The 27,934-nt window shown below is 38.7% G+C and overlaps 1 protein-coding gene across 13 annotated transcripts in view; it reads right to left on the bottom strand.

The window, feature by feature from the left end:
- The window catches only part of ldb2a (LIM domain binding 2a), a 100,665-nt gene that overhangs the window by 23,906 nt on the left and 48,825 nt on the right, over positions 1 to 27,934 (bottom strand). For all 13 annotated transcript variants that reach the window (XM_042419705.1, XM_042419713.1, XM_042419702.1 and 10 more), the window contains one exon: positions 10,151 to 10,323. In XM_042419705.1, the coding sequence (XP_042275639.1) occupies positions 10,151 to 10,323 (173 nt within the window). The remainder of the gene's footprint in view (positions 1 to 10,150; positions 10,324 to 27,934) is intronic.

Raw genomic sequence — 27,934 nt, 5'->3', positions numbered from 1 at the left:
ATGCCTCCCCTTGGACAGATAATAAGGCACTTCAAGGTATCTCCTATCACTGCTACGCAGATGATATTCAATTGTACGTCTCACTTAACCCTCAAAACATAGCTAAATTGTTTGTTTTAAATAATGTGTAAATGCTATAAAAAATTGGACGGCAGATAATTTCTTACAGCTTGATTCCATCGAGCATAGCTGCATTGCGCTCCGGCTGTGATGCGGCCACCACAGAGCGTTTCAGAAGTGTCCAAGAAGCGTCTCTCCACTGCGCTAAACATATGCGCCTAGTCTATTTTTGATGGAAGCTGTGTCAAGCTGCACAGAGCAGATTGAGTCGGGCAGGAAGTGAGACAAAGCAACAGCATAGAGCATCCGGTCACATCACTACATAAACATGTTATAACCGGTTGCACCAGGCCAGAAGTCAACCAGTCAGAGGATATTTGTCACCATGGACGACGAGACGTTCATCTTGGAAGTGGAAAATCCCAAAATTTTATGACACCACTGCTGCCATGACTGGCCTGGTCCCTGGCTCCCCCTCCCCTCCAGGGTGGCGCTCTTCTTTCTGGTTCTGCCAAAGCAAAACACTCCACCTATGAAATTCTCGCAGTGGGGTATGACCGCGAAGGAAGGAACAAAACCGCGTCGCAGCCAGAACGCGACGCAGCCAGGCCCAGTGGAGTCAAGGTATTACAGCTAAATGCAGAAAAAAACAGAAATCCTTATCACTGCCCCTCCTAGTCTTGTACCTAAGATAAGGGATGGTCTTGAGTCTTTTACCTCAGTGGTTAAATCCTCCATAAGAAATCTGGGTGTCACTATGGACCAGGCTCTGACTCTGCTCAACAGGGGAAGTGTCTGATTCGCTCTTGTTTTTTTCCATTTGAGAAACATTGCAAAGCTCAGGCCCATTGTGTCTCAAGCAGAGATGAAAATGTTAATTCATGCTTTTATATCATCCCGTCTTGACTGCTCCATTTTCACTTGCCTCAGCAGAACATCCCTGGATTGTTTACAAGTGGTCCAAACTGATGCTGCCAAACTCTTGACCAGGTCCTCCAAAAGGTCTCATGATGGTCTCTTTTGCTATGTTGTGACGCATATCGTAAAATGGCGAGGACTGATGAAAAGATGAAAGTCTAAGCTTTACAAAAGGCTCATAAGGAATCGCGTTATAAAATAGGTTTTTAAACAATTGTTTATGATTGCAACCACAAGAGATCCTTGAGCATGCAGTCATAAATGTGCACAAACAATATTACACACACGCACACACATGGACAAACACATGATCTCCTTCCAGTGGGTGCACTTACAAATATCAATCAGTCAGTCACTTTATTTGTCCCCAAAGGGCAATTAATGGAGTAGCAGTGCAACAGAAACACAAGATAAAACACAAAGCACACGAACAAATCATATACATAGAAATAAACAGAGTAAACATGTTTAAACAATCTAAAAATAAGTAAAATTATGAGTAAAAAAAAAAATCAAAGAGTTTTTTATATGTTAGTTTTGGCTAATGGTAGTCTAAAAAGGGAACCCAATACTGAATGAGGAACAAAATATAAAAATAGATATATAGCATTCTGGAAATTAATACTTTCATTTAATAACTGACATAATTCAGTGCTGATAGTTTTAGTTAGTTTGCCTTTGATAGTTGGGATCTGCGTGGTCTGATAATGGGCTTGTCTGAGCTAGATAAGTGTGGATTAGACTAAAGCAATGTTTGGAAATAATCCGTGGTATTTAATGGACAATAAAAATGGTCTTTATTTTATTTTTTTAATTTAGTCTAATTCCAATTGCAGTTTGTCCAGCAGCTGACCCCTGAGTTCACAGTCAAAGGAAAGATGCAACAAGATTGACCTTTGCTTTTCTAGCTAGCAACATCTCCCAAAACCAAAACAATACCTTCCTAGGAACTGTGGGAGTAAACAAGGCAACTCCAAATTTGGTGATATATGTCTTTTATCATCACTGCTCCCTTTTTTGCAAAAGTGGCTGTGATTTGAAGGCTTCTTTCACTAAATAAAAACTCAAAAAGAGTCACATCTTTGTTGCATTGCTCTCCCTTGAAGTCCACATATCTCCAAAATATCAACTTTGAGCTAAAAAAAGGCGTTGTGTAAATGCAGTGGACTTTTAAATTGTTAATTTAGTTCAAGAAGTAAAGGAAGTGTCTCAACTCATAAAGGAACAATAAATAATTTTGATGTATTTAAAACATATGTATGCATATTACTTAAGTTTCAGTATTGGCTTCAAAATAATCATCACTTGACCCTCAGGTTTAGAGCTCATGTTGAATTATAAGAAAGAATGCTGCAATTAATTCACTTGAGCACTCCAATTGCTTGTTGAAAGGTGGAAAAAAAAACATGCAACCTTGGTGTTTTTTCTTTTTTCCTTTGAAATAAAATGTGTCATGGTTATTATGTGTGTGGATGAGTTTCATGCCCCTCGGGCCGTTGAAGCCTATTAAAAGACCAAATACTTAGGCATGTATGAGGAAATAAGTAATTCTTTACATCATTCCTGAAAGTGTACTTTCTGTAGATTTATGGTATTTACCCACCAGCAGTGAAATAGCTTGAATTGCGTTTACTCATGAGCCAGTGTCTTCTGATGCTTTCCAGGTGCAGTAGCCTACAGTGAAACAATGCTGCACTATTGATTCCTTTTTTCCATTGTGCCAACTGTGTCTTTAGCATTGCCTCCACTATTGCTCTTATTTCTCTCTGCAGGCTTTCTGCTTCTCGTAACTGATAAATAAATTGGTTACGAATAAGCCGCCTAAATCAGAACCAGAATAAGAATCACTTTAATTGCCAAGTGCAATAAATGTGCTGGAATTTGTCTTAGTGGCACTGGTGCAGAGATATATTAACCACAAATGCAACCAAGGCAGCCTTTCCCACAGATTCCAGTGTAGATTCAATCACAAAAAAAACTATTTACTGTATTTCTCCATACTGAGAGCCATTTGGTTAAAATCTAATATTTCTCACAATGGCCAAAACCAATTTTTTTTATAGCAAAATAGTGTTCACTTATGAAAACTAAAAGGAGGAAAATCCCCTTGAATTAAAAAGTGGTCCATTAAATGGTACAGCCCTTCACAGAGAGTCCCCATTGATTTAAGAGCAGGGTCATAAATCTTCCACAGAACGGGGCTGAGATCAGGGGATCTCCGGCTGAAAAGAGCAAGAAAGAATAACAGCGTCCTGCTGCTGAGATACTATTCAATACTGTTCCTTAACATGACAATCAATTAATAACAGAGGAGCTGAAGGTCATTAAATCGATTATTATGAGATATGCAGCATCCATGGCTACTTGGTGAATATAAATAGGATCAAAGTTGACTTAATGCTCAATTATAGCTAGAAGCGACTGACATGACTTATAATATGTAACTTAACATGATCCTCTGTATCTGTAAGCACAGAGGAGTTTGACATTAATATTAGGATTGTAACATTTATTGTTATTTATGGTTAATGCACATATAAGTGAGGTGTGACACTGTAAATATGTTGAGTTACTACAGTAGCAACACCAATAAATCACCCAGACTAATATATTGGCCGACATTAGCTTTATGCAGATATACAGTGTACGAATCTTGTATATGTCGTCTGATAAGTAACAAGCAATGTCAGGACAGAAATGGCGACGCTATGTTGCAGGAAATTTAGAAACAGTCTCCATCACATAGTTTGTCCATCAAAGAACAACGACTGTTTAACTGTAAAATGTTCCACTCAGTACGTGTCTAAAAATAAATACTGGTCAATATATCATCGCCAGACTGTAAGAAAGAAATTTAAGTATCAACAGCTGTATCAGCCTCAAAATTCCAGCATTGGTCGCACAATGAACAGTATGTTGACAATTAACTCACAGCTGAGGACTTATTTCAATAGTCTAACTTAATTATAAAAGTATAGGTTTAGTCTTTAAGATAAGTATACAGTAGTAGTGCACAGTTATGTCACAACATTATGTCAATTATATATAATATAATCGAATGCACACCTGTGAGACAGGTGCCTTCTGAACAAGTGGTGGACACACACTGTCAGCACACATTTTATGAAAGAAGCAGCTACATTTCAGTCATAGACCTTTGTTTGGCTTCAAATAAACAATACAACAAGCGATATCTTTATACAGGCTGCAACAACCAAACAGAAAAGGGGTTAAATTACTGGAACATCTGAGACACACAATGACAAATCTAAAATGCACACATAAGTCATATCATAGATACATATATAAACAGATCACAAATCTCATAATAATACAATTAAAAAAGGCAACAACAAAGACTTAATAACAATCATTAAAGGGTGAGGGTACGCAGCACTGGTCTAGGTCTCCTATCATAACATTAACATAAGTATATACTGTGCAAGGGTGAAGTGAAAATGTGCAGAAACTTTGAACAAAAACCCAGGCAAAGCCCAGAAAAACACAGGCTGTTGATGACACATGCACTAGTCAATTTCTAAAAAAAAATCCACTCAGGGAATTAAATTCACTTGAGCTGAGATCACTGTGTCACAAACTCGCCTTTTGCTCTTTGCTCTCCTCCCAGCATGCTGAAACCCCCAACTGGGTACCGGTAACAAGGGCCGTGGGCTCTGAGCTAACACACACTGGCCAGGGAAAGCAAGACCTGCTGGGTAGTGAATAGAGGTGCTGGGATACCGGGGGCGGCTGGGTAGCTGGGGGATTTGGGTCAAATTGGCACCCTGTGTCACCTTGTCAACACCTCCCTGCACACATTGTCCACTAGCACCTGAGCAACACCGCCCACTCTTAGCACCCTGCTAGTCCCACCCATTCGTTTGTCTGTCGAACTCGACCAGAGGAGCAGAGACGAGGGGTGGAGATGGAGAGAACACATGAAAACTACACATGAAACTGTGCTGAGCTCCTTCTAAAACTGCCTCCTTTTGGATCTCACTGCTTCCATTGCTTCCATCATTTCCATTACATTTAATTGTTGAAGTTTAGACTTTACACTTTTTTTTAAATTAATTGTTTTCAACAATTTGATTTTGATATGTGGTAATCTGCTAATCATTTGTTGACTTTGTTTTTGGAAATGCAGTACTTTACAGGTAATTTTCGTTTGTCACAGCTTATTTTTGTAGTTTTGGCCATAATTTTCTCAGTTATCATAACGTAGTCACCAATTTTATTGCTGTGATCTGTGAACATCGTGACTTACTACAGTTGAGTCAGACAGGACAAGAAACGCAATTATAGGTAATCAGACACTTAGTAAACAAGGCATTGGTCCCCAAAGTGGGTGTCACAGGACCTTGGGGAGCCTTACGATTTGTTCATTTCCAAATGTAATGTTAGCACATTTTAGCACAATAAATAAAAAGGCTACAGTTGCATTGACTACATTATTTATATTTTTAAAGATAAAAACAGAAGGGATAAGGAAAGAACACTGAAAACACCTTATTGAAAACCCTGTTATATGTGCACAGTTGAGATTGGTGACATGATGGCTCATAGCTGCAGGTTTCTTAGAGAAAACGCTTTCATGCACCCATGCTCCTCATGGGTTTTCCAGATGCTAAGCAGTCAGATATAGCAAAAGTCAGAGCAAGCTATACATGATGAATATCTATATGAGGAGGTGTCCTGTTTTTAAAACGTTTAGGAACCACTGATCTAAACCGCCTCATTTGGAGGTAAAACCAAGAGTCAGTGCATTTAAATGTTAGTAATAATGCTTCATTGCACAGGTAAACTGTGGTTGCACAACTAAGGCCAGTACAGTAGGTCAAAGTTGAACCAAGAAGCAAGAAGTGTGCAAACAGTTTGGGTAATAATTTTACTGGTCGCCTTTGTTTTGCCTTCCAAATATCTTTAGACAACCCGGGAGTTTGTTTAATTGGCTGGGCAGCCGGGTAGCCGAGAGGTTTAATGACCAACCATGAACCACAATGTACCCGGTTTGAGTCTGGCCAGGGACCTTTGTTGCATGTTGTTTCCCTCGTTTTCTGTCATCTCTCTGTTATTTATGCGTTAATAATGAGGCATAAAATTCCCCCCCAAAAAATTAGTTTCCTAAAAAAAAATCTGTCTGATTGTCTGCCCATTTGCTTCCCTTGCACAGTCTGACTTTATTTTACCGATGTCACCGCATTCCCACGTCGCACCAATTAACTCGGAGAGTACAGTGCTGTTTTTACCGACAGGAATGATGGTTAAATCTACGAAAATAAGACCCACGTTGTAACAAATCAGAATTATTCTTTAAATATGCTCATGCCAGGAAGACAATTTTGAATTTGAATTTTTGAAAGAGAGAGAGAGAGAGAGAGAGAGAGAGAGAGAGAGAGAGAGACAGGCAAAAAAAGATACAGATAGAGGCAGAGAGAGAGAGAGTGAGAGAGAGTGGGAGAGCAAGAGAGCGAGTTGGGAGCTGGGGATGATTTCTCTAGGGATGAAGGATGCGGGTGTGTGTGTGTGTGTGTGTGTGCGTGTGTGTGTGTGTGTTGAGGGTGCGGGGGGGGGGGGTTGAGAAGAAGAGGGGGGGATGAGAGAGAGCGGTGGAGTAGAGAGCGAGGGGAGAATAAGTGAGCGAGCGAGGCAGGCAGGGGGATGAGAGAGAGGAGGAGGGGGGGGGTGGGGGGTGGTGGGGGATGTGGGGGAGGAGGGGTGGTGGTTGAGGAAAGCGAGGCGAGGCAGAGCTGATTGAGATTCGGGCCTCCAGAGCTGCAGGCTCGCTGCTGCTGCTGCTGCTGCTGGGAGCTCAGGGAGAACACGCTCAGTTATTGGAATTCTTTTTTTTTTTTCTAATGAATTAATTCTTCTCATCCAATTTAGGTGAAGATGAAAAGAGAGCAGCGCTGCAAGCATCAAATTTAGCTTTTCGTTGACCGGGCCTGGACTGTTCTGTTCTGTATGGTTAATATCGGACACATAATATATTATGTTTTTTTTTTTTTTTCCTCTTGTTTGCGGAGCCTTGTTTACAAAAAACCAAACAACAGAAACATAAAAAGACATTTCCTGTGTGTGTTATTGGGGATGTTTCATACTCATTTACTGATATGATAGCACAAAGAGCCCAAACAGTCCCCTCACACACACACACACACAAACACACTGTACATGTGCCCAACCCCCACCAACCAACCACTACATGAATACCAAATCATCTTTACTCCAAACGTACAGAAACGATGACATGACCTCATGAAACCCCTTGACACAAACCCATATGGAAGCAGTCATGCATGTAAATATACACTAACATGTAAACACAAAGACACAGAGTCTGATGGTAAGGTTTAACGTTGGTATATAAAAGTCCTGCACTGCACTAACCAAAAAAACTTTTCATATGTAAATGATCACACAGAATAAGAATTAATATCAACATGTGATATATTATAGCATCTTTCTATATGTGCATATGAATGTTTCTATGTAAAATGTGTACATATGTTATTTATTTACAGCAAAATTTTATTGACACAAATATCAAGCTGAAATCATATCATAGGGGTCACTGAATCAGAAATATTACATCAAGAAATTGACCATTTATGGCGAAACAGTTATAAAAACTGTTAAAAAATAGATAAAATATGAATGAAACAGCCAATACATGTGCAACTTTAGTGCTCTAAGTGATCTAACTTTATGATTCATTAAAGGGTTTCAGTCAATAATAATGTGTTTTATTTATACAGTGTTGCACAAGAGTACATCGTATGTAAGTGTAAAGTAGAATGAAGCTGATATTAGCTTGTTGCAGATGAATCAGTATCAGCAGACGTACTGTATATGTCTGCTGATAAGTAAGACGACATTGCAATACAGAAATAATAAAGATATTTCTTAAGGTAACTTGAAGTTTGCTTCAATAATGTGTTTACACAGGGGGAAAAATAATATTGGCCAATATGTCATTCTAAATTTTTTTAGACTCTCAAATATCAATATTTGTATCAGCCTCAAAATCCCAATATCGTTCTGGCTCTAGTGGGAACCCCTTACAACTGAATCATCTGTATCACATTATTTAGTCTCTAATTCGGCCTTAAAACTCTGCAAACAAGAAAAAAAAAGTCAGCCGGTGGGGTGAAACTGTTCTATTTTATCCTGATTTTGTTTCCCTGCTATGATGAATTTTCTCAAAATAAGATGTAACATTAAGAAACAAAACAAAACTGAGACTGAAAAATGCAAATCGCTGCCATAGTATCAATAAAAATGGCAGCTGATAACAAGAAATCCTTGATCAGATTAATTTGTATTGGAAAATTGCACAATCATCTAAACCCATTGGCATATTTTGTTCATTCCTTTTCAGAAAATCTGATTTTAGATCTCCACAACAGACAAAATTACTTGCTAAAATGAAGATTTTTTTTTTTTTTTTTGCCGTAATGTTTCTTTAATTTTCTTTTTAGTCTCACAGCCCTTGGCAGGTCAGCCAAAAAGTTAATTTCAGACTCTGCACACCACACACACACACACATACACACACACACAAAGGAGTGAGTGCATACTGTCAAGTCCTGAAAACAAGAGGGCGTATAGCTGTTTAATGTCAGAACAATCTGGTCCGCTGCTGTAGCTCAGGGTTCATGGTACAGGGAACATGGAATCCCTTTAGCTCGGCTGCTCGGCGCTGACAAGGTATCTGGCCTCAGATTCATTTAGACAGTCAGCAGAAGAACACTAAGAGTCAGCTAGCCATCTGGATCAGACTGTAGTGAAGCAGATATTCACTCCGGCACAGGGGGATTCTCTCCCCAAAGACAAAAGCAGATGAGCTCAGCTTTAGTGCTTTCAGAAGACCTCGGTGTCAGGTTTGGATTATCTCACCTGCGCAATTTGTGTTTCCTCTGCTTTTCTAACTTCTTTCTGTGCGTCTCTTGCAGTGCAAACTGAACCATACTCTTCAAAGATCTTATTCATGTCCCCTAGCACTGCCTTTGGAGTATCTGAGAGCTTTAAAATCTGCCGACATCTTTAACATGAGAAATGCCACTGGATTTTAGGGTCTGGGAGAAGGCCAACAAGCAGATAAGTGCATATGAGAATGTCTGACATTTCTTGCATGTGTCTAAACACTGGTAAGTGCTAGGGCTTGGCAATATATCAATATTATATCAATATTGTGATATGACACTAGATATCATCTTAGAGTTTGGATATCGTAATATTGTGATATGGCATAAGTTTTCCTGGTTTTAAAGGCTGCATTACAGTAACAGTATCATTTTCTGAACTTACCAGACTGCCCTAACTGTTCTATAATTTGTCTTTACCTACTTAGTCATCATATCCACATTACTGATGATTATTTATCAAAAATCTCATTGTGTAAATATTTTGTGAAAGCACCGATAGTCATCCTTACAAGACTGTCGCAATATCGATATTGAGGTAGCTATTTGGTCAAAATATCGTGATATTTGATTTTGTCCATATCAACCAAGCTCTAGTTAGTGCCAACATGCACAAGGTTCATTTTTCAGCTACATATCAAAGATATTGTAATGCTAGAATTCAACAGTCAATATGATTGCAGTTAGTTAATTGTGGTTAGTTTATTTATGTTTTTATTGCCTTAATGAACAACATAAAACCCACTTTTAGCTTGAATACACCCCTCTTACAAATTCAAAAAATGCATTCAAACCTGGACTCATACACCCCATTTTTCTGGAGTCAGAATTACTGGATTTTCTCTGGAAAAGGGCAAAACTTGTGTTGTAATGAGAATGGGGCCAGAATCAATTGATAGTGTCATAAAGCGACTGTATTACAATTACTAACTAAAGAAGTAGATTTATTGTTGAGGTGCTGGGAAAGAGCCACTCCTTCCGAAATCAGAGACTGACATTCAAAATTTATCAAGTTGAATAGCTAAAGCAAAATAAGCATGCAGCAAATCAGATGAGTTTTTTCATACTTTACAGTAAGGCCAACAGGTATGACTTGAAAACACAGGGACAAAATGAAACAGGGAGAAAAAAAGAATCAAAGGGTGAAAATGGATTTGATCTTTAACCAGTTAAACACCTCTCTAGGTCCATTATCATAGCTTGTGATCAATTATTCATGGTGGGACAGCTCTAGGGTCAGGTGTTACCTTTGTAAACATTGGCTTCCCGTGCTGGGTGACCATGGTGCACTGATCACAGTCCAGGGTGATACAGGAGTTGTGGAAAGACTCCTTGGAGTGTTTGAGGATGTAGTGGAGCTCGGTGACCCCTCCCTCAAACACCGTGCTGAAATAACGGGGGATCAACGTCCGACCGATCGCTGCAGGGAGACAAAAGAGAAGGCAGAGCTGCTAAATATAGAAGGAGACCAAACGTGAAATAATCTGAAGAGAAGACAGTGGGCTTAGATAAGAGAGAGGAGGGTGACATCATTAAATACTGCCTCAACCACAATATCACTAATAGACTATAATGATGCTACTACTAGTATTAGGCTTATTACTACTATTACTACTACTGCAATACTTACTGTACAATTTTAAGACTACTATTGGTAAAACTGTAACTACTACTATTCTATGTTTTATATAACTACAGGCTACTACTGCTACCACTATGATTTAGGGCTCTATATAGTCCTTCTGTACTAGTGCTGATATGATCCCTAAGCTCCAGTACAAATACCAACACAAAGTCTTTTCCATACCTTAAAGGAATAGTTATACATTTTGGGAAATTTGCTTTCTTGCCAAGAGTTAAATTAGAAAATCGATACCACTCTCATTTGTGTTCAGAACTGAGCTGGTGCCAAGAGATTAGCTTAGCTTAGCATAAAGACTGGAAGCAGGGGGAAACAGCAATCTTGACCCTGTCTCCCCTTTCTACATTTATGTTTTTATATGGATTAAACAAATAAAATACATGTTTATTACTGTAGTGAGCTTTAGAGGTCCTGGTAGGTGGGTTTTTGAACTTTGGACAGCTAGCTCTTTCCCCTTGCTTCTAGTCTTTATGCTATGCTAAGCTAAGCTAATCGCCATGTGACTCTAAGTTGACGCACATCCATAAGAATGGTATCAATCTTCTCATCTAACTCTCAGCAAGAAAGTGAGTATGTGTTATTCCCAAAATGTCAAACTATTCCTTCAATTGTAGTGAGATGAACATGTAGCAATATTAAAAAAAAAAAAAAAACAACTTTTTTATTGAACAAAAGAAGTCAAATGTCTCAATTTTAAATGTTGCCTAAACACAAGCAGTTGTACAAGATCTTTGCCTTAATAAAACACTATCCAAAAATGGCAAAATTATGGTTTTAATCAGAAACTGTCTGATCAACAACGGAGACATTTTGGTTGACGTCAAAAAAAGTATTGAGGATTGATACCCTACTTTGATTACACCTACTACTGTGCTACTTCGACTAGAACTGCTACTGATAATACTACAGTTACTGATAATAGTAACAGTGTTTTCTGTAGTGCTAGTGCTAGTCCTACAAAAGCTGGATTTATAAAACAATAATAATGGCACAGAAAGATATGACATCAAATATTGGATATCATACTGGACACAAACATATACTGTAAACAAACATGAACAAACTTATTAACTCCTAATGACATCAATAGCAAGTCAATTATATTCAAATTAATACAAAAAGAAAGATTAAAGAGGACACAATATGAAACGGAAATGGGGAGAATTTGTCAATATACTCTGAAATGCTTAAAATTACAAAAAAAAAAAAAAAAATCAAGATAAACATTTTTGCCTGTTTGAGGCTCTTTGGAGGCAGCAGAAACATATCAAATTAATTAAACTTTTGAGAGGAATGTTCTGCTTTTCTGTTCTTTCCTTCTTTTTATAATATAGTATCAATCTGAACACAGAAGTCATTGTTAAGTCTGCTGTCTATTGATTTGACTTCAACCTCTGTACTCATTACAACTGGAAATGCAGGAGTCTCTGCTTTTTACCCTGTTGAACTCCATGCAAGTCTCTCTCTACATATTTTAGGGATATCTGCTATATCCTAAAACATGCATGTAAAATGTTCACATTCAAAATACAGATCATGCATTCATTCAGTCTCATTAACGGCTTTCTAATGATGCTGCACATTAAGTACATAACCATAATCTCACAAAAAAACATTGACAACATTTTTTAGCAACAAATTCTGAATAAACTGGCTGAATATATCAATCAAGCAGCAGCTGAGGTCAATTTATGAATCAAGATTCTCAATGCATCAGGCACATTATAGCTTTACAGAAACCTTCGGATTGTCCTGAAACTTACAGACTGAGTGCAACAGCCTTCAGGAAATCTGCTCACTCTCCAAGAAATACCCAAATCCTTTACTCCTAGATTGAGTCTGATTTTTCCTTGAAACAAGTGTCAAATAAATCTTCCACACAGAAAGGTAAATCCAACACTTTCCAACACATCTGAAGATGAAAGATTTTCTTGAAACTGACTGACAATATCATGAATTTGGTGCTCTCCACCAAATCCACTTCTTCTAAGAAATAACACTTTATATATTAGACTCACTTTTGAATATTCTTCATATAAGAGAGACCGCACGGCAAAGAAGAGAGAACTTTCACATATTTTCTGAATAATGTGATTCCATGACTGACTTTAGTATTAAACTGAATTATTAAGATGGACAACTTCTGCAGTGCAAACTTTCTGCAGAAGCCTAAAGAGACAATGAGCAGGCTGCATGATGAAAACTGGAGGAGGAGTCAGGGAGGGAGAGAGTGTCTTCAGTGGTTTATAGCCCTCAGGCTTCGTCTGGTTTCTATCTCCTCTGTGTTAGTCGGCTTCAAGGAGAAGAATGGATGATACAGAGAGAGAGGCTTACATTTCCCATTACATTATGGATGCACTGTGATGCAAGATACAGATTCCTGAATACTTGGATGCATTTTATAGCATGAAATCCTGTCCTGAATGGCCTTTCTTTTGTAACCTTTAATTACCGTTTATGAAAATATACTGTATATTTTGTTATTAGCCTGTTATCAAGTTCACCAGTTAAATAAAAAATGAAAATTCATGCAGAAATTTCCTCATCAAACCTTTCAAATCTATCCCTGACAAAGCAACGCACTGTCTTCAACTGCAACACCATCTCACCTAAACTTCTAGTAGCTTCTCTGCCTCTGTAACATCACTGAAAATCCCACCTCTCCCTCTAAGAAGCTCAAATCCTGCTACACATCTTCTATCCACCAGAGTACAGTCCAGGAAGTTTTTTTTTAATATTATCAGAACAGAACATCATATCATACTGACAAAAATCTACTGAACAGCTGTGCTATTAACTTAACTAAGAGAAGTAGGCTGCACTTAAGGATTATTTTCATTATCAGTTAATCTGTAGGTTATTTATATCGATTCATCACGTAATCGCTCGGTCTGTGAAATGTCTAAAATGTTCCCTTCACAAGCTCCAAAGTCCACATGTCTTGATTATTTTCCTGTTGATTGATTAATCTATGATCAACTAATTATTTCACATCTAAAGCAAAGTATTATTATAGTCCATACTTCATTGCATGACTTGTTAAGATGGATATTCTGCAGTGTGTAGGCACAGTTTCATTTCAGTGCTTGGTAGAAATAACGTGAGTTGAAAGTCAAAAATTAGATGTTAATACATAGGATTTACTCAGAATATAAAGCGAGATTGTCTTCAATGCACAACTTAATATGTAGATCAGCGTCAAACAGCTTTCACTCGGGACAAAAACTGCAGCCTCTTTTGGTAACTGCAGAGCTCAGTATTGCAGTTTCTGTTACTTGTTGAGCAGCTGTGCAGACCCAATCTGCAGAACGAGCCGTACCATCTCCACACCACATCTCAGCAGCACATTTCTCCTTAAAGAGCCTGTTCTAGCCTTTATTTTTCCAGCTATAGGATTTCTGCTGAACACAGATACTCATTTTCAGCATCACCCTGCTTCACACATACATGCCTGAGAGCTACACTGCAACCACGGACTTCATCCAAACATCACTGGGCAGTTCCACTCGAGCAACTTGACTTGCTCAATGGCACCTCAATTGCTACTCATTCACTAAGCTGCACTGAGGATCTGAACCAGCAACTGTTTGGTCCTTAGGTGGCATTTTTGCTGCTGGCTGTGAACTTATAATGTTCCTTCTCTGTTCTTACAGTAGATCTGATTTATTTAAGTGTCATGCCATCTTGTGGCCAATCTCTCATATGATAATAAGAGATCTTTGCAGACATTGATACATGCAGATGTGAGTTTATTGTTAAAAAAAAAGAAGTGTGGTGAGGATGAGGTAATGTCATATTGTACTAGTGATATGGTTTTGTGTTATTTCTTCTGAAAAGCACCAACTAAACTTTTGGAATCAGTTTGTATATATACACTATGTATATCTACACTTTGTATATATACACTATATACACTACCAATTTTCCTTTGTCCCTAGTGCAATATGCATACTTAATTTGCACAAAAGGCAATTGTTACCTTGCACCTATGCACTTTTTTCCTCACATTTAGCACTATAGCACTTTATCCAATTCTATACAAAATCCATCTTTTTACAGATTTTATGTGTGTGTGCTATCCTATACGAAAACCATCTTTTATTGATTTTATTGTTTTACTGTTTGTGTGTATTGTGATTGTTTATATGTGCTCTGCTGCGAGCTGAATTTCCCCCAGTGGGACAATAAAGTACTGAACTGAACTGATTCCTTTTTAAATGGGAAAGATTTGCTTCACAAATATTAATTTGCAACAACACACAACTGACAGACTTTCACAGCTGGAAGTTGCCCACAATATGCTTATACTTTTATCTCAACCAATAAAAATTAAAATTATGTTTATATACTACTTATTTGTTTTGCCAGTTACATTTTGAAGGGAACATAATTGCTGACAGGATTATGTTCGGATGTAAAATTTTGTACACAGCGCTACATTTTTATACCGCACAGAAGTCGTAATGAGGTGGTCAGGATGGATGGTGGGTATATAGGGTACAAGACTGTAACACCAAAGAGCAGGGTTCACATCCTGGTTCCTGTGTGTGGTTAGATTTAGGCAACAAAAGCACTTCAATTACTTTAAACTTTAAGAGAATTGTCATTGCAGTTAAATATTAATTCAGCAAACTCATCCTCACTCATGTTTCAACTCACTGTTGACTTTATCAGTATTAAAGTAAGGCCAAGATCTTTCCTCAACCTTAACCAAAATGAAATCTTAGGAGACAGGGTTGCCAGGGGGGGTCAACTGCAGTAATATTATGGAATAGCTCAGCTAATTTGAAAAAACTAGGATTTTTGTCCAAATATTGGCGTTCATCAGGAAAACAAACAGCCAAAAAGGATTACAAACTACCAGCTACAGAGCTGAACAAGCAGCCGACTGCACAGGACACACCTCCAACCAACCAGCTGTCAGTTTAAGCACCTGGACACCATATTGACGCCATAAAGTTTTGGATAAATCTTTAAAATGTTCAGCTTCTACCAAAGGTTCTTGAGCCTATCCAATTGAGCTGTAGGGGCATATCCTACAACATATATATATCAGGTAAAAAACAAAGGTTGACTGGCCACTTAGTGGTTGCTTTTTATCCAGGGCAGCCCTTAAAACATCATGAGTATATTTTTTCTAAGCTTTGTCTTCCTTTTTGGCATTGCTGGTTCAACTGGGAATCAACCCTCTAATCCTGGCAAGTTTAGTGACCCGGTCTATCCACTGAGCTACACCAGACTGTTAAATACCAGCAAAAACAAAACAACCATACAGTAAATCCTGACTTTGGGATTATAAAGGGGAACATGTTGGGATTTCCTTTAGCCTCTCGTTCCTCGCCTAGTGGAACTGCTCCTCTGCATTTTCCTGCCCGTCAAATCTCCATCATTAGAACACTGCTGGAAAAAAAAAAAAAAATCGGGACAGCCACATTATCCAACAGCACATGGCCTCTGATTTCAAGCAGAAATAATCCATCTTAGAGTCAACACTCTGTTGGCTAGAATTATGCTCTTTCTCCCCTTCCCCCAGGGTGGGTGGGTGGTCAGGAGGAGATGTGTGTATGTGTGTGTGTGTGTGTGGATGAGGAGTAGGAGGGGGAGTGAAGCCTGGGAATAAAACTTCATTTAGAAGTGCAATGTCCCCAAAGACAGTGGCTCAAGAGGCTCTTGAGGTCAGACCTGGATGGTAGAGTTTCAAACTAGAGAGAGAGAGAGAGCGAGAGAGAGAGCGAGAGAGAGAGAGAGAGAGAGAGATGGGGATGATGTTGGTGGTTGGGTAAGGGTGAGGGTACAGGGGGGAAGGAGGGGGGTGGGGGAGGGGGGGAGTGTACCCGTGACTGGCATGTTTTTCAAATTCGATAAAGTCAGGCATGACTAAATAACACATAAAATGTTTGGCATCGTGAGCAGTGGCTGGGGGAAGAGGAGAGAGGGAGGGTGAACTGCCGGGTCCGCTCAGCGTGGATGACTGTGTAAATGATGCTCTCTCTCTCTCTCCCCCTCTCTCTCCTTCTCTTTCTCTCTCTCTCTCTCTCGCTCGCACTGCACTCTCTCATCCTCTCTTTCTCTATCTCGCTCCCTGCCTCGCTCGGTCTACACCACAGTTGAAAAACAAAGTACGTCTAGGAGTGGAGCTGACTGCTAATGCGGAGGAGCTCTGAGGAGACGAGGGGGAGGAGGAGGAGGAGGAGGAAGGGGAGGAGGAGGTGTGTGGGGCAGAAGGGTGGTGGTGGTGGGGGGGCTGGGACAGAAAAAAATGAGCGAGGGATGAAAGAGAGAGAGAAACAGAGAGTGCAAGGGAGAAAAAAACTAGGAGGGAAGATGAAAAAAATATGGGCTTGTCAATGAGGGGAAGAAGACACACTGATGGGTAATAGGAGCGAGAGACAGTAAGAGAGGGGAGGGTGTGTGTGTGTGTGGGTGAGGGAGGCTCAGGTGATACGCAGATCTGCTTCTTGCCCACCTCACCAAGCCATGCAGGAGTTTTGGTTGCGTCCTCTCAACCAAAACTGTCCTAATAAAACCCAGTGTGCGTAGCCCGGGGTGACAGAGTGATAGATAAGCATGTAATGCTAGCCATGCTAGCAAGTCTTGGATCATTTCAAGCACAGTAGTCTTGTGTTTCTCTTCAGATAGTTTCTAGGCTGAAGTTCAAATATTTTCTAGGCTCCTCTACTCTTTATTTACATTTTAGGCAAACACTTGAGCAGACTTGGCAATAAATCAGCAGGCTTCAGTGTCTTGATCAAGGGCACTTTTAAAGGCAAGTCAAGCAACGGTCTATCCATTCAAGCCTTTCATACTGAACACAATTTTTTCACTGAGCTATCAAATATTCTGCATGTGACTGCAAATACTATTCTGAGTGGTCCATTGTGGGTAATTTCTATAGATGTAATAAAACCCCTGAAAACTCAAATTTCAAGTGTTTTTCTATAACATTAAAGATCCCCTCCTCCTGTTTTTAGACATATAAAAATACTGTGCTTTGAGTGAGTATTTGTGTCTGATGTGGGGTAATTAAACTTTTTTCCACAAAAAAAGTTTAATCACCCCATTAAAAATCTCTTTCTTCTCCCTCATTGAAAAATCCAGAATCTATGAATGTGCAAATCATTTCAAGTCAGTTCAACCGCCGGACACAAGATGTCTCCTACTTCACTGTAAAATCCATTTTCAGTCTATGTATCCACATCTGTTGCATAAGCCGCATACTGGATCCCCATTTTGGCTCCCAACTAGTTGTGATGTCACAAATCATGCTCGCAGGTACACTCAGCGGCGGCAGGTAACGTAGGCTAGAGAAAGCTAAGCCTTCCCTAAATTTACTGCTGACTATTGTTCAACCTACACTGCATACTGGTTAAGTTAAAATAATGAAAATGCCTGTGTCAGCAGTTAAACACATTATGTAGCCCTGAAGTTAGCGACAACCTGACCAGACTCACTTAAGGTGGACTGACCTTTAAGGTGGACCAGCTATTCTCATTTTAGTGACAGAGAAAATTTCCCCCTTCAGAAGATAAATGTGAAAACATCCTTTTACTGTCAAACTCTGCACATACTGTTCATCGTTCTACAAAGTGAAACTCAAACATTCAATTGAAGTAGCAATAAGGAAAACAAATATTCAAGTGGAGAGGGACTTTAAGTTTTTACAACATTGCATACAAACATTCTCAGTTAATATTTTATATGAGTTTAAAACTCAAAAAACTGCTAAATCAGGACCGTGTGGGTGTGTTTTTTATCACTGTTCATGAGAGCGCTGGCAACACAAGCAATCAGCCCCACAGCTGTCAACAAATTTTGATCCAAATTTTTGCTAAACTCTGACTGGCGCACAGAAACATCACATTTTTCCAACTGAGCTCATCCACTTTAAACATGTGGGAAAATATGAAACAAGCCAAACTGTTCCAACTTGACTGAAAAGTGCGAGTTCATGCAGGATCCAGCTGCTTATACTAAAAAAATAATTGACAAAATAAGAGAAAACTGGATACTGCATTCCAAGATGGCACCCTGTGGCAGATGATAAAGCCCCATGAAGCAGTTGTGTGATCTGTGATATTGGGCAACATAAATAAAATGGACTTGACTTGACTCTCAGAACTTTTGATGGGCATGTTTAACTTTGTGAAGATTAATCGACAATGAAAATAATCACTGTGACGTCTTCAGATGATTTACTTTGTCCAGCCAACAGTCCAAAAAAATAAAATATATTGAATTTAGAATTATATGAAACTGAGAAACCCATTTGAGAAGTCGGAACCAGTGAATGTTCAGATTTCCACTTGATGAATAATTTTTAGTCAATTATCAAATTTGTTGTTGTTGATACATTTTCAGTTAACTGAGCAATCGATTAATTGGCTAATAATTTCTACACTAATTACAATCCACTGTGGGCGAGGAAATAGGTGCAGATTTTAGATCAAAACAAGTAGGAGAAAATGTGACAAAAACTGCTGCTACCAAACAAACCAGCAGGAACAGGAAATACAAACTCCACACAAAAGCACCACATTAACACTAACTAAAAACCAAAATATGGCTGAAAAAAAAAAAAAAGAAAAGAAGAAGAAAAAAAAGTAAACTCAGTAAACTCAGAAGATAGAAGTGAAAGCTCCACAGTAACATAAGAGACAAAGTTACGAACACAGTCGTTCACCTCAAGTGCCAAAAAATAAGAGCCTGATTAGCCCCATGTTGTAGCCCCATGTTGAAAATACTATCATTTATCTTTTAATAAGCAGCCAGATTACACACTCGCTAACAGAGCGCAAGCCGAACAAACTTCAGACGGATAACTGCAGTTGGACAAAAAAAAACGTGCACAGAGCCAAGAGGAGATGACATACAGTATATTTGTTGGGGATCTTATTTACTTTTCCATCCTCTCCACCTCACCCCACTCCCCTCTAACTCTCTCTTTCTCTCTCTCCTCTTCTTCTTCATGTGTTTTCTTTTTCCTGCACCGTGCTGATTGGCCCGTCTTCAGACGCGGGGCACTCCAGAGATACAGATTAGCTGGCACTTGTTTGGGCGAACACGACAAGCAGCATATGCCTCTCAAGTAATGTGTACCCAAACATGCAATTTACAAATAATTAACGCGGTGTTAATTAGTCACATTAATTCATGCCACTTTGTTGGGATTGTTTCCCCCTGTCGGTCCCCAGGACTCCTGCCAGAAACGTCAGCCAGCGAGACGGAAAGAGCGATTTTTCTGCTCCGAAGCGAGAGCAGGGCGTCAGAAGAAAGAAAGGCCGCTGGCTGGCGTACAGTCGTACAGTGGCGCGCGCACACACACACACACACACACATACACACACACACACACACACACACACACACAGTGAGCACACATAGAGTACATACAGGCCCGTACACATTTTCAAGAGCAGATTCAACCACATATGCAGAGTAATATCCATCAACCTTTTATGGGCACATCAAACAGTCACAATATGTGCAGATGTATGTGTTCATGTTTGTGATAAACACAGAAAAAAAACATAATTTAAAGGATAAAACTGGCATTATTCTATATTTTTCTTATTGTAAACCAAAACCAACAGTGAATTAGTCCCTCTCTCAATACTTTTCTGCTTCTCTTCCCTGTCTGCCCCAAACCCATCGTTTCCTATCAGAGTGTGACTGGTCAGCTGATATTATCGACCAATATTGGCCTATTATAGATATATCAGTATCGGCGTATATGTTATCCGGTGTGTTCCAATATTTATTTTTCAAGTTTATTTGATCCTTTTTCTTTATTCGAGTTTAATATAAACATACATATGTTTTTTTTTGTTCTATTAGTTTTTTTATTCATAGTTATTCATAATTATTGAATTCCCAGCCAGTGAAGTTTACTGTTTCAGTGCACTGACATCATTTTATACAATAAAGTTCATTGTTCAAACTGTAAAATATCATGCTTCCATTACATATCTTTGTCAGAAGTGTTCGATAACCACATTTAATGTTGTGAATGTTTGTGTTTATGTATTTATTTTGTACATATAAGATTATCTGCCAATATATCGATATCGGAATTTTTTACTCAGACCCAAAAATCCAGTATCGGTCAGGCTCTAGTTCCTACTGAAGATGTATATCTTTAAATCAGGTCAAAAAGCCATTTTAAAGTGATTTTGTAAGACAGCAACAGGAGTTAATAGTGTTTTTGTAAGGGACTATTTTCAGCTGCGGATTAACACACATTTGGAGCTCTAGTGAGTATTTAAAGTAGCAGGATGGTGCATGTGAGATTGACTGAAAATGAACTACATTGTGTGCGTTCATGGTAATGAGGGAACATGTAACCCTGGGCAACAGTGATGATGTGATTTTAATAACTTTTGGACAATAATGGAGCTCAATGGCACAGAGAAATAAGATATATCAGGCTTTAGATACACAGACAGTACTTAAAATATTGGTTTTGATCATTTCATGGGATTTGCTGACAGTGAGAAACAGAAAGAATATCACCAGACGTGTCTGTTGTTTAAATTTTTTTTGATACTATTAAGTTTCCTTAACAATACCAAAGTAATAGTTTGCTCTGCGCCTTGCTGTGAGGAATAAAAATCTTGTTTTTCATTGAACAGCTGAAGCCAAATTTTTTAAATTTTAAATATTTCCATGCAAGAATTGCCCAAATAAAATACAAACTAACACTGATAACAGCAATTATGAGTAAAATCAGGAATTATCTTATGAAAGAATAACAAGACAATGAATCGGACCATGCCAAGTTTCTGCACTTTTTGATATTTTGTGCTATAATCAGATTTTTGTGTGTGTACACATTGTATTCATGGGCTGGCATGTACATACTGTGTGTGTGTGTGTGTGTGTGTGTGCCTGTGTGTGTTTCATATCTGTGTGTACATGCATGGTGTATAGGAGAGCAGTATAGCTACAGTGTATGCTGTGAGCTGGCTGAATCTATGTTGTCCACTATCACACTCACACACACACACACACACACACACACACACATAGGTGAACACACAGCACATACATTTACAGTAATGATGCACCTAGGGAGTACAGAGGCAGCTAGGTAAACAATATGCACACCCACATGCATGAACAAAGATAGATATATGTACACATGCAGAGATGCAGTAAGTGAACTACACCGTCACCTCCTCCATCCCTCTTGAGGAAACAGACCATCTATTACTATGTTTATAGATTTCAATTTAAGATTTTGTATTTATAATCAAAGAATAGTTACATTTAATTAAAGAAATATTATTATGGAGCATCTTACAGAGAGTATTTACATTTCAATGTATGAATTTGTATATTTATCATATATATTAAAAAACTGGGGACGGATACTAAAAAAAAATGAAACACTTCCTCAACAAAAAAAGAACAATAAAAAATGAAATGACAGTTAGGCCTTCCCTTATGACGCGGTGTGTCAATTTTCTGACATGTTACTTGTCCAAGAGCCTGCAAGTGAAGAAAATATTTCCCACAAGCTCACCTGCATGAGCTTCATACTAAATGCCTCAAATATTCAATCATAAATGCTTCAAACCAGCACTAAGGGGTCTTTATGACAGACAGGAAAGCACAAATACTGTAGTTCTCAAGTCAAAGCAGCCCCAGAATTTCATGCTGAACCAATAATGAGGTATCAATCTTTTCATGAAGTTGAGAGTAAGAGGCTAAAACCATGTCTGGATGAAAGAGTAATAACTATAAAAGAATGTGCGGCAAACTGTCACTAAACACCCTCGATGTGGCAGCAAACACAAGGAGAGTTCTACTCTAAAATAAAGTCATTACCTAGAAGTCATTACTTAAAGTTCATCACTCAATATCTGCAAAATACAGACAATCTACTATGTTGAAGGGCAATCATTTTGTGAGCAACAGATTAAAGCTACTACTATCCTCTGAAAAGCGCCATCATTTGTGTCTAATTTTGTTCTATCAATCATTCCTGCAAGAAAAGATGTCACCCTTTTTTTTATGAATGGCATTATCTCAATTTGAAGTGAAACTAGTCAAACCCAGAACACTCAGACTTGTCAGCGCTGTTCGTCCAACCTGTCCGGCTTGTTGATGACTTAACCGCATACTGTACTGGTGGAGAACAGCTCACAGAATGAAGCCAAATTAAAAAGCGGGGGGGAAAAAAAGAAAGAGGCGAGAAAGTCGGGAGATACTCAGTGGGCGATTATGCAGCAAATGCAGCTCTCCGCAGTGCAGAAGAGAAAAGGATGGAAATGAGAAGGGGGAGAGCAAGGAGAAATTGTGGATGATCCATAATGTCTGCATCCTGCAAATATTCATCAGACAATCGCTGCCTCATTTGAATGGAATTCAATAGGTAGAGCAAGGCACTTACAGGGTTGGGAGTTAACTTTCTTTTTTGAGATTCAATGAAAAGAGGAGGACACTAACACTTACAGGGTGAGAGGTTCAATTCCATTTGTGGCGTCATGGAAAAACCAAGGGACTTATGGTGAGAAGTTTAGTGTGATAGTTCATGTTCCACTATTCAATACAGACGTTTCCTCTTTCAACATTTGTTTCTGCTGGGAGCGTAGTACATATGGATAAAGTAATAGTACATACCATTACATAGGTATGTATTGGAAATTCATTTTTAAAACTCAAACTGTTAATAATGTGTAATGTAATGATGTTGTCATAAAGAAATCCTGTTTATTTATTTGCATTACCCATAATGATTAAATATAACTAGATGTATCAAAGGAATAAATACCACAATATAAGTAGTGACAGATGACAAACTTCCTGTCTACATTTTACAACTTGTTTACATTTATACTTTATGTACTTTATATTACTCTTTACTTTTTATCTATTTCATATTTAACACAGTTTTTTTCCATATTGCAATTGAACAACTGCTATGTTTGTGTACATAAACCGCCTAATGCTTGTCTGCTTGCCCTGGAAGAAGGATCCCTGCTCTTTCTGAGGTTTTCCTCGTTAAAGTGGATTGTGTTTTGTGTGTGTTTTTTCCTTAGCTCTTCTGAGGATCTAAAGATAGAGGGTCTCATTTATTGTATATACAATAAAACAATTATGTTCTTTATACTGTATAGTGAATGACTTAAGAAATTGATGAGTAGTTCAGTGTGTAGCTTACAGTACTTGATGAGTAAGGCTGTGATTTTCTATGTGTATATTATCTATATACATTATACTATATTATCTCTCTCAATACTTTCTGACTCTGGCTCTCAGCCCCAAACCCATTCTTTTTACTGAAGACCAAAATAATTTCCAAAAACAACTGGACACTGTATTTTTTAGTTTAAGTTACTCAAAAAATGCAGAATCTGTAGGCAATTGGACAAGGTTTTGGTACCGGAAGTGTCCGAGTCGTACTGACTAATCACGTTTGAGCGGGCTTTGATTGCATGCAGGTAAACAGTCCGTGTGGGGAGCAAAAGAGGCAGAATGCATTGGTTGAAATGCAATCATGGAACCCATTGGCTATTGTCTGACAATGATTTAGCTTTTTATTAGCTTTTTAAAAAATGTATCTGCATTCATATGCATATATGTGTTTATAGAGATTAGCCGACATATCCCAGATATCCATTATCAGTTATCCGGACATCTGCTTGCTACACTGGAGCCCCCGAAATATTAGCCATTGCCTCAGAGGCTAATCGTTGTCAGAGATAGCCGATGGGTTCCGAGATTGCTCAAACAGGAGTAAATTGCGTATTTGTTGGGCATTATTTTCAGACGCAAATTAGTTTTCCTTTGGTGAGCTGGTGAGTATTTACAGCAGCAGGACAGTGTATGTGGGACTGAGTCAAAATAAACTACAGTGGCCATATTCACAATAAGGAAACATGTCATTAATGTGATTTTTGTATTGTTTTTGTACATCAGCGGAGCTATGTGATACAGAGTCATGTCATGTCATGTTATCATGATGTAATATCACATCATGTCACATTAAATGAAGAACCAACATAAGCTGACGTTTGGGATCACTGGCAGAAGCTCATGTATCTAGTGTAGTGTTTGAAGTGGTGTATGTTTTCCCAGTGGACCGTCTTTACACTTGCGCTCTACATTTTTACATTTTAAAACATTCAGCTCTCTCTCAAGTGATTCCAGTCCCCAGTGGTTAAAATGACTGAGTAGGGATTTAGTGACTCTCTCGAGGATCATCACTGACTTTCAAGTTACTGGACAATCACTGTACCCTCAGGACCAGTCGGACATCACTTAACCTATACATAAGACTGGGCTAAAGCAAACAGATTATGGCTTCTGAAAAGCAGAGTAGATCAACAGACTCAGATAGGTAGTATTGATTTTTTTTTTTTTTCAGCCTGTGATGTGTGTACAAACCGGTGCTTGCTTGGACCTACAGTATGTGTTGTAATCAATAAGCTAAGCTAAAAATACTATTACAATCAATTATTACCGCTCAGTGTAAGCTACTGTTGATGGTGATCGGTGAGAGGAGAGATGCACGGATGAAAACCGAACTGACATATTGATCTGTGAGCTTAATCAATGGATGAGCAGAGCCTACACTACTTGGCAAACAAATGTCTGTCTTCATCGACTCATATCTCTATCTAAATACCCATCATGAGCTACCATTACTGGGTCAACAGGGAGGGGTATTAGATCATTGGCAAACTTATTAAGTCAACTCGAGTTAACTGTTTGCCAAACCTCTGACAAACAGGATTATCGCAATGTGCATCACAAAGGACGTGAACAAAGATGCAAACAAAACAAAAAAAAAAAAAAGAGAGACAACATGCACATGAATCTTAATGGATAGATTTGGATTATTTCAAGTTTATCTTAATACAACAGTCACAGGCTTCTACTCTCTGTACATTGACAGAGACTAGTTCTTGGTCTCTGTAATCATTCCTCCTATCCATACCGGCTTTGAAGCATTACATTAGTAGTGTGACTCCACTGTCGCTATGTGAATGCACTCAAAAGTTGGAGCTAATATGTGGCGTCAACAGTCTGAGTAATGGCAGATTTACAGTTGTGTGTTAAGGGGTTACAGCAAAGCTACAGAGCCTACGCATGTAGATGCTATAGCAATGACATAGGAGACCACAAGACACGGTGACTCATCGGCCTCGGGTGCTTCTGTTTTCTCCTACACATTTCCGGTAGAGGCTGTTAACAGTGAAGATGACATGAAGCATGTTGGACATGGTGTGTGGCTGAAACTGTAAAGGCATTGATATCGGAGAGTGTTTTTCATCTGTACTTTGTGTGTTGCCAAGGTATCAGGCTCATATTCTAGTGTGCTTCAAAAGTTCTGCTTCCAAAGTTTATTCAAAACAACTCAAAGGCTGCACATCAGGTCTGTATCTCCTCACCAACATTGAGCAAGTTTAAGAAAGGCTCAGTAATCTTCTCCTCTTCAGTAACACACAGTTAAGTCAAAAACCTTCCAAACTAACCTCCTGCTCACTACATTCACCGCTCTCTATCACGGTGAATGTAAGAAAGTAACTCGGCAATTTCCTGGTTGGTCTCCTATTCAGTAATGATACAAAGCAAACATTCCCATAGTTGCTTTATATCACATCGTGAATGAAAAAAAATCAAACACAATTACTGTGGGGAATATAACTAAAGCACGATATCATGTATGATACATCTATCTAGTGTTGCAGTGGTGTCATTAACGGGCAAAATCGGACCCTGAACTATAAATCAAAGCCTTTTCTGTAGGCATTTAAGGAGGAACTGCTTTCCTCCTTTATGTTAAGTATAAAAGCAGCTCCCGATAGCTGCATGTAGGTTTGTTGCTGGGAAAAAAATGCAGCAGCAAGGATGAAGATGCGCACTTCATTGAACTAACTCAGACTGCTGAAGCTTCATAACAGCTTCGGCTGAACTAAAGAATAAACTTTGGTACAAAATGATTGTTCTCTATCCTTTAAGGTGTAGTTGCACTAGGAAAGGGTCTCTTCACAACCAGTATGGATAGGAGGAACAATTACAGCAGCTAAAAAACTCTTTCATACACTTACATATGTGAGTATCATATAAACATCCTTAAAGATATAAGACCAAAGTAAGAGTGACTTTGCATAGTGACAGAAAGACAACTTACAGTACAGGAGATCTAGTGTCCTGATACAGTAGAGAATATTATATATTCTAGAGGAACACTTACACATACACATAGTGGGGCCTGCACACACACACACACACACACACACACACACACACACACACACAAACATGCAGCAGAATGTGGGAATCACTGCCCAGAACATGAAATATTCATCAGTCATAAAACTTTAATTCAATCTCTCTCTCTCTCTCTCTCTCTCTCTCTCTCTCTCTCTCCTCTCCTCTCTCTCTCTCTTGCTCTCTCTCTCTCTCTGTACTTCCTGTCATTTTGGGGGCTGCTGTATTCTATTTTGTGAGGTAAACACTCCCCCCCCCCCCCCCCTCCCACCCCCCACCCTCACTACCCCTGGAATGAAAAACAATAATAGATTTCATTAAAACCTCTTTTACACAACTGTCCAAACGCACAAGCCAAAGCACATCATTAAGACGCTGCTGCATTTCAGATGGAGGAAACATCTGTTCACGTAGTTCAAAATTACATTTCAAAAAGGAAAGCTGCTGGGTGGCAAAGCCAAGAACGGTCGGTGTTTAATACTGTGATGCTGAGTTTCAGAGGTTCCCCATTATCAAAGTTATTGTCACTCAAATCATGTGTTCAAACTGTGACAATGAAGACATACCGATGCCTCAATGTACTAAAATGAAAAAAAAAAAGCTGCATTTTATTTAGATCACACTCTTACAATGAGTTTAGCTTAGCTTAGCTTTAGCTAGCTTGACAAAACACACACATAAACAAACATATTTCCGTGTCCCTAAGGGCTGGGGTTAATCAAAAAAGTACACCCTCGCATATTTTTCCTTCTTATTCATTCAGTATGTCTTGGCATGTTTCATTCTGTTCATCAGATACACAATCTTGGCTAGAACCTATATGTCTGTATTATTGTTTATTTTCTACTTCTCCTATTTTGTATGATATTTCTTATTACAAAGGCCCAATTATGATCAAGACTCTTAAATGTCAAGCATGTAGAATCAGCCCAATCTTCAAATTCAGTCATGATGCCAAATCATGACTGATATTATCCTAGAAGTCACACTGGTGAGAGTTTTTAGTTCACTCACAAAGCTGATATCGGGGAAGGGATTTTTTAAATTTTCTTTGCAGTTTGATTCAGAGATCAAACCAGATACAAGAATGCAAAGATGAGGAAAAGAGCATCTTTGTTTTAGTCGGAAATAATGACAAGCAAATGTCTCAATACTCGCCCATTTTCATATG

This window comes from Thunnus maccoyii, chromosome 8 (assembly GCF_910596095.1).
Source record: "Thunnus maccoyii chromosome 8, fThuMac1.1, whole genome shotgun sequence".
NCBI classification, from domain to species: domain Eukaryota; kingdom Metazoa; phylum Chordata; class Actinopteri; order Scombriformes; family Scombridae; genus Thunnus; species Thunnus maccoyii.
This window is presented reverse-complemented; position numbering and strand designations above follow the sequence as displayed.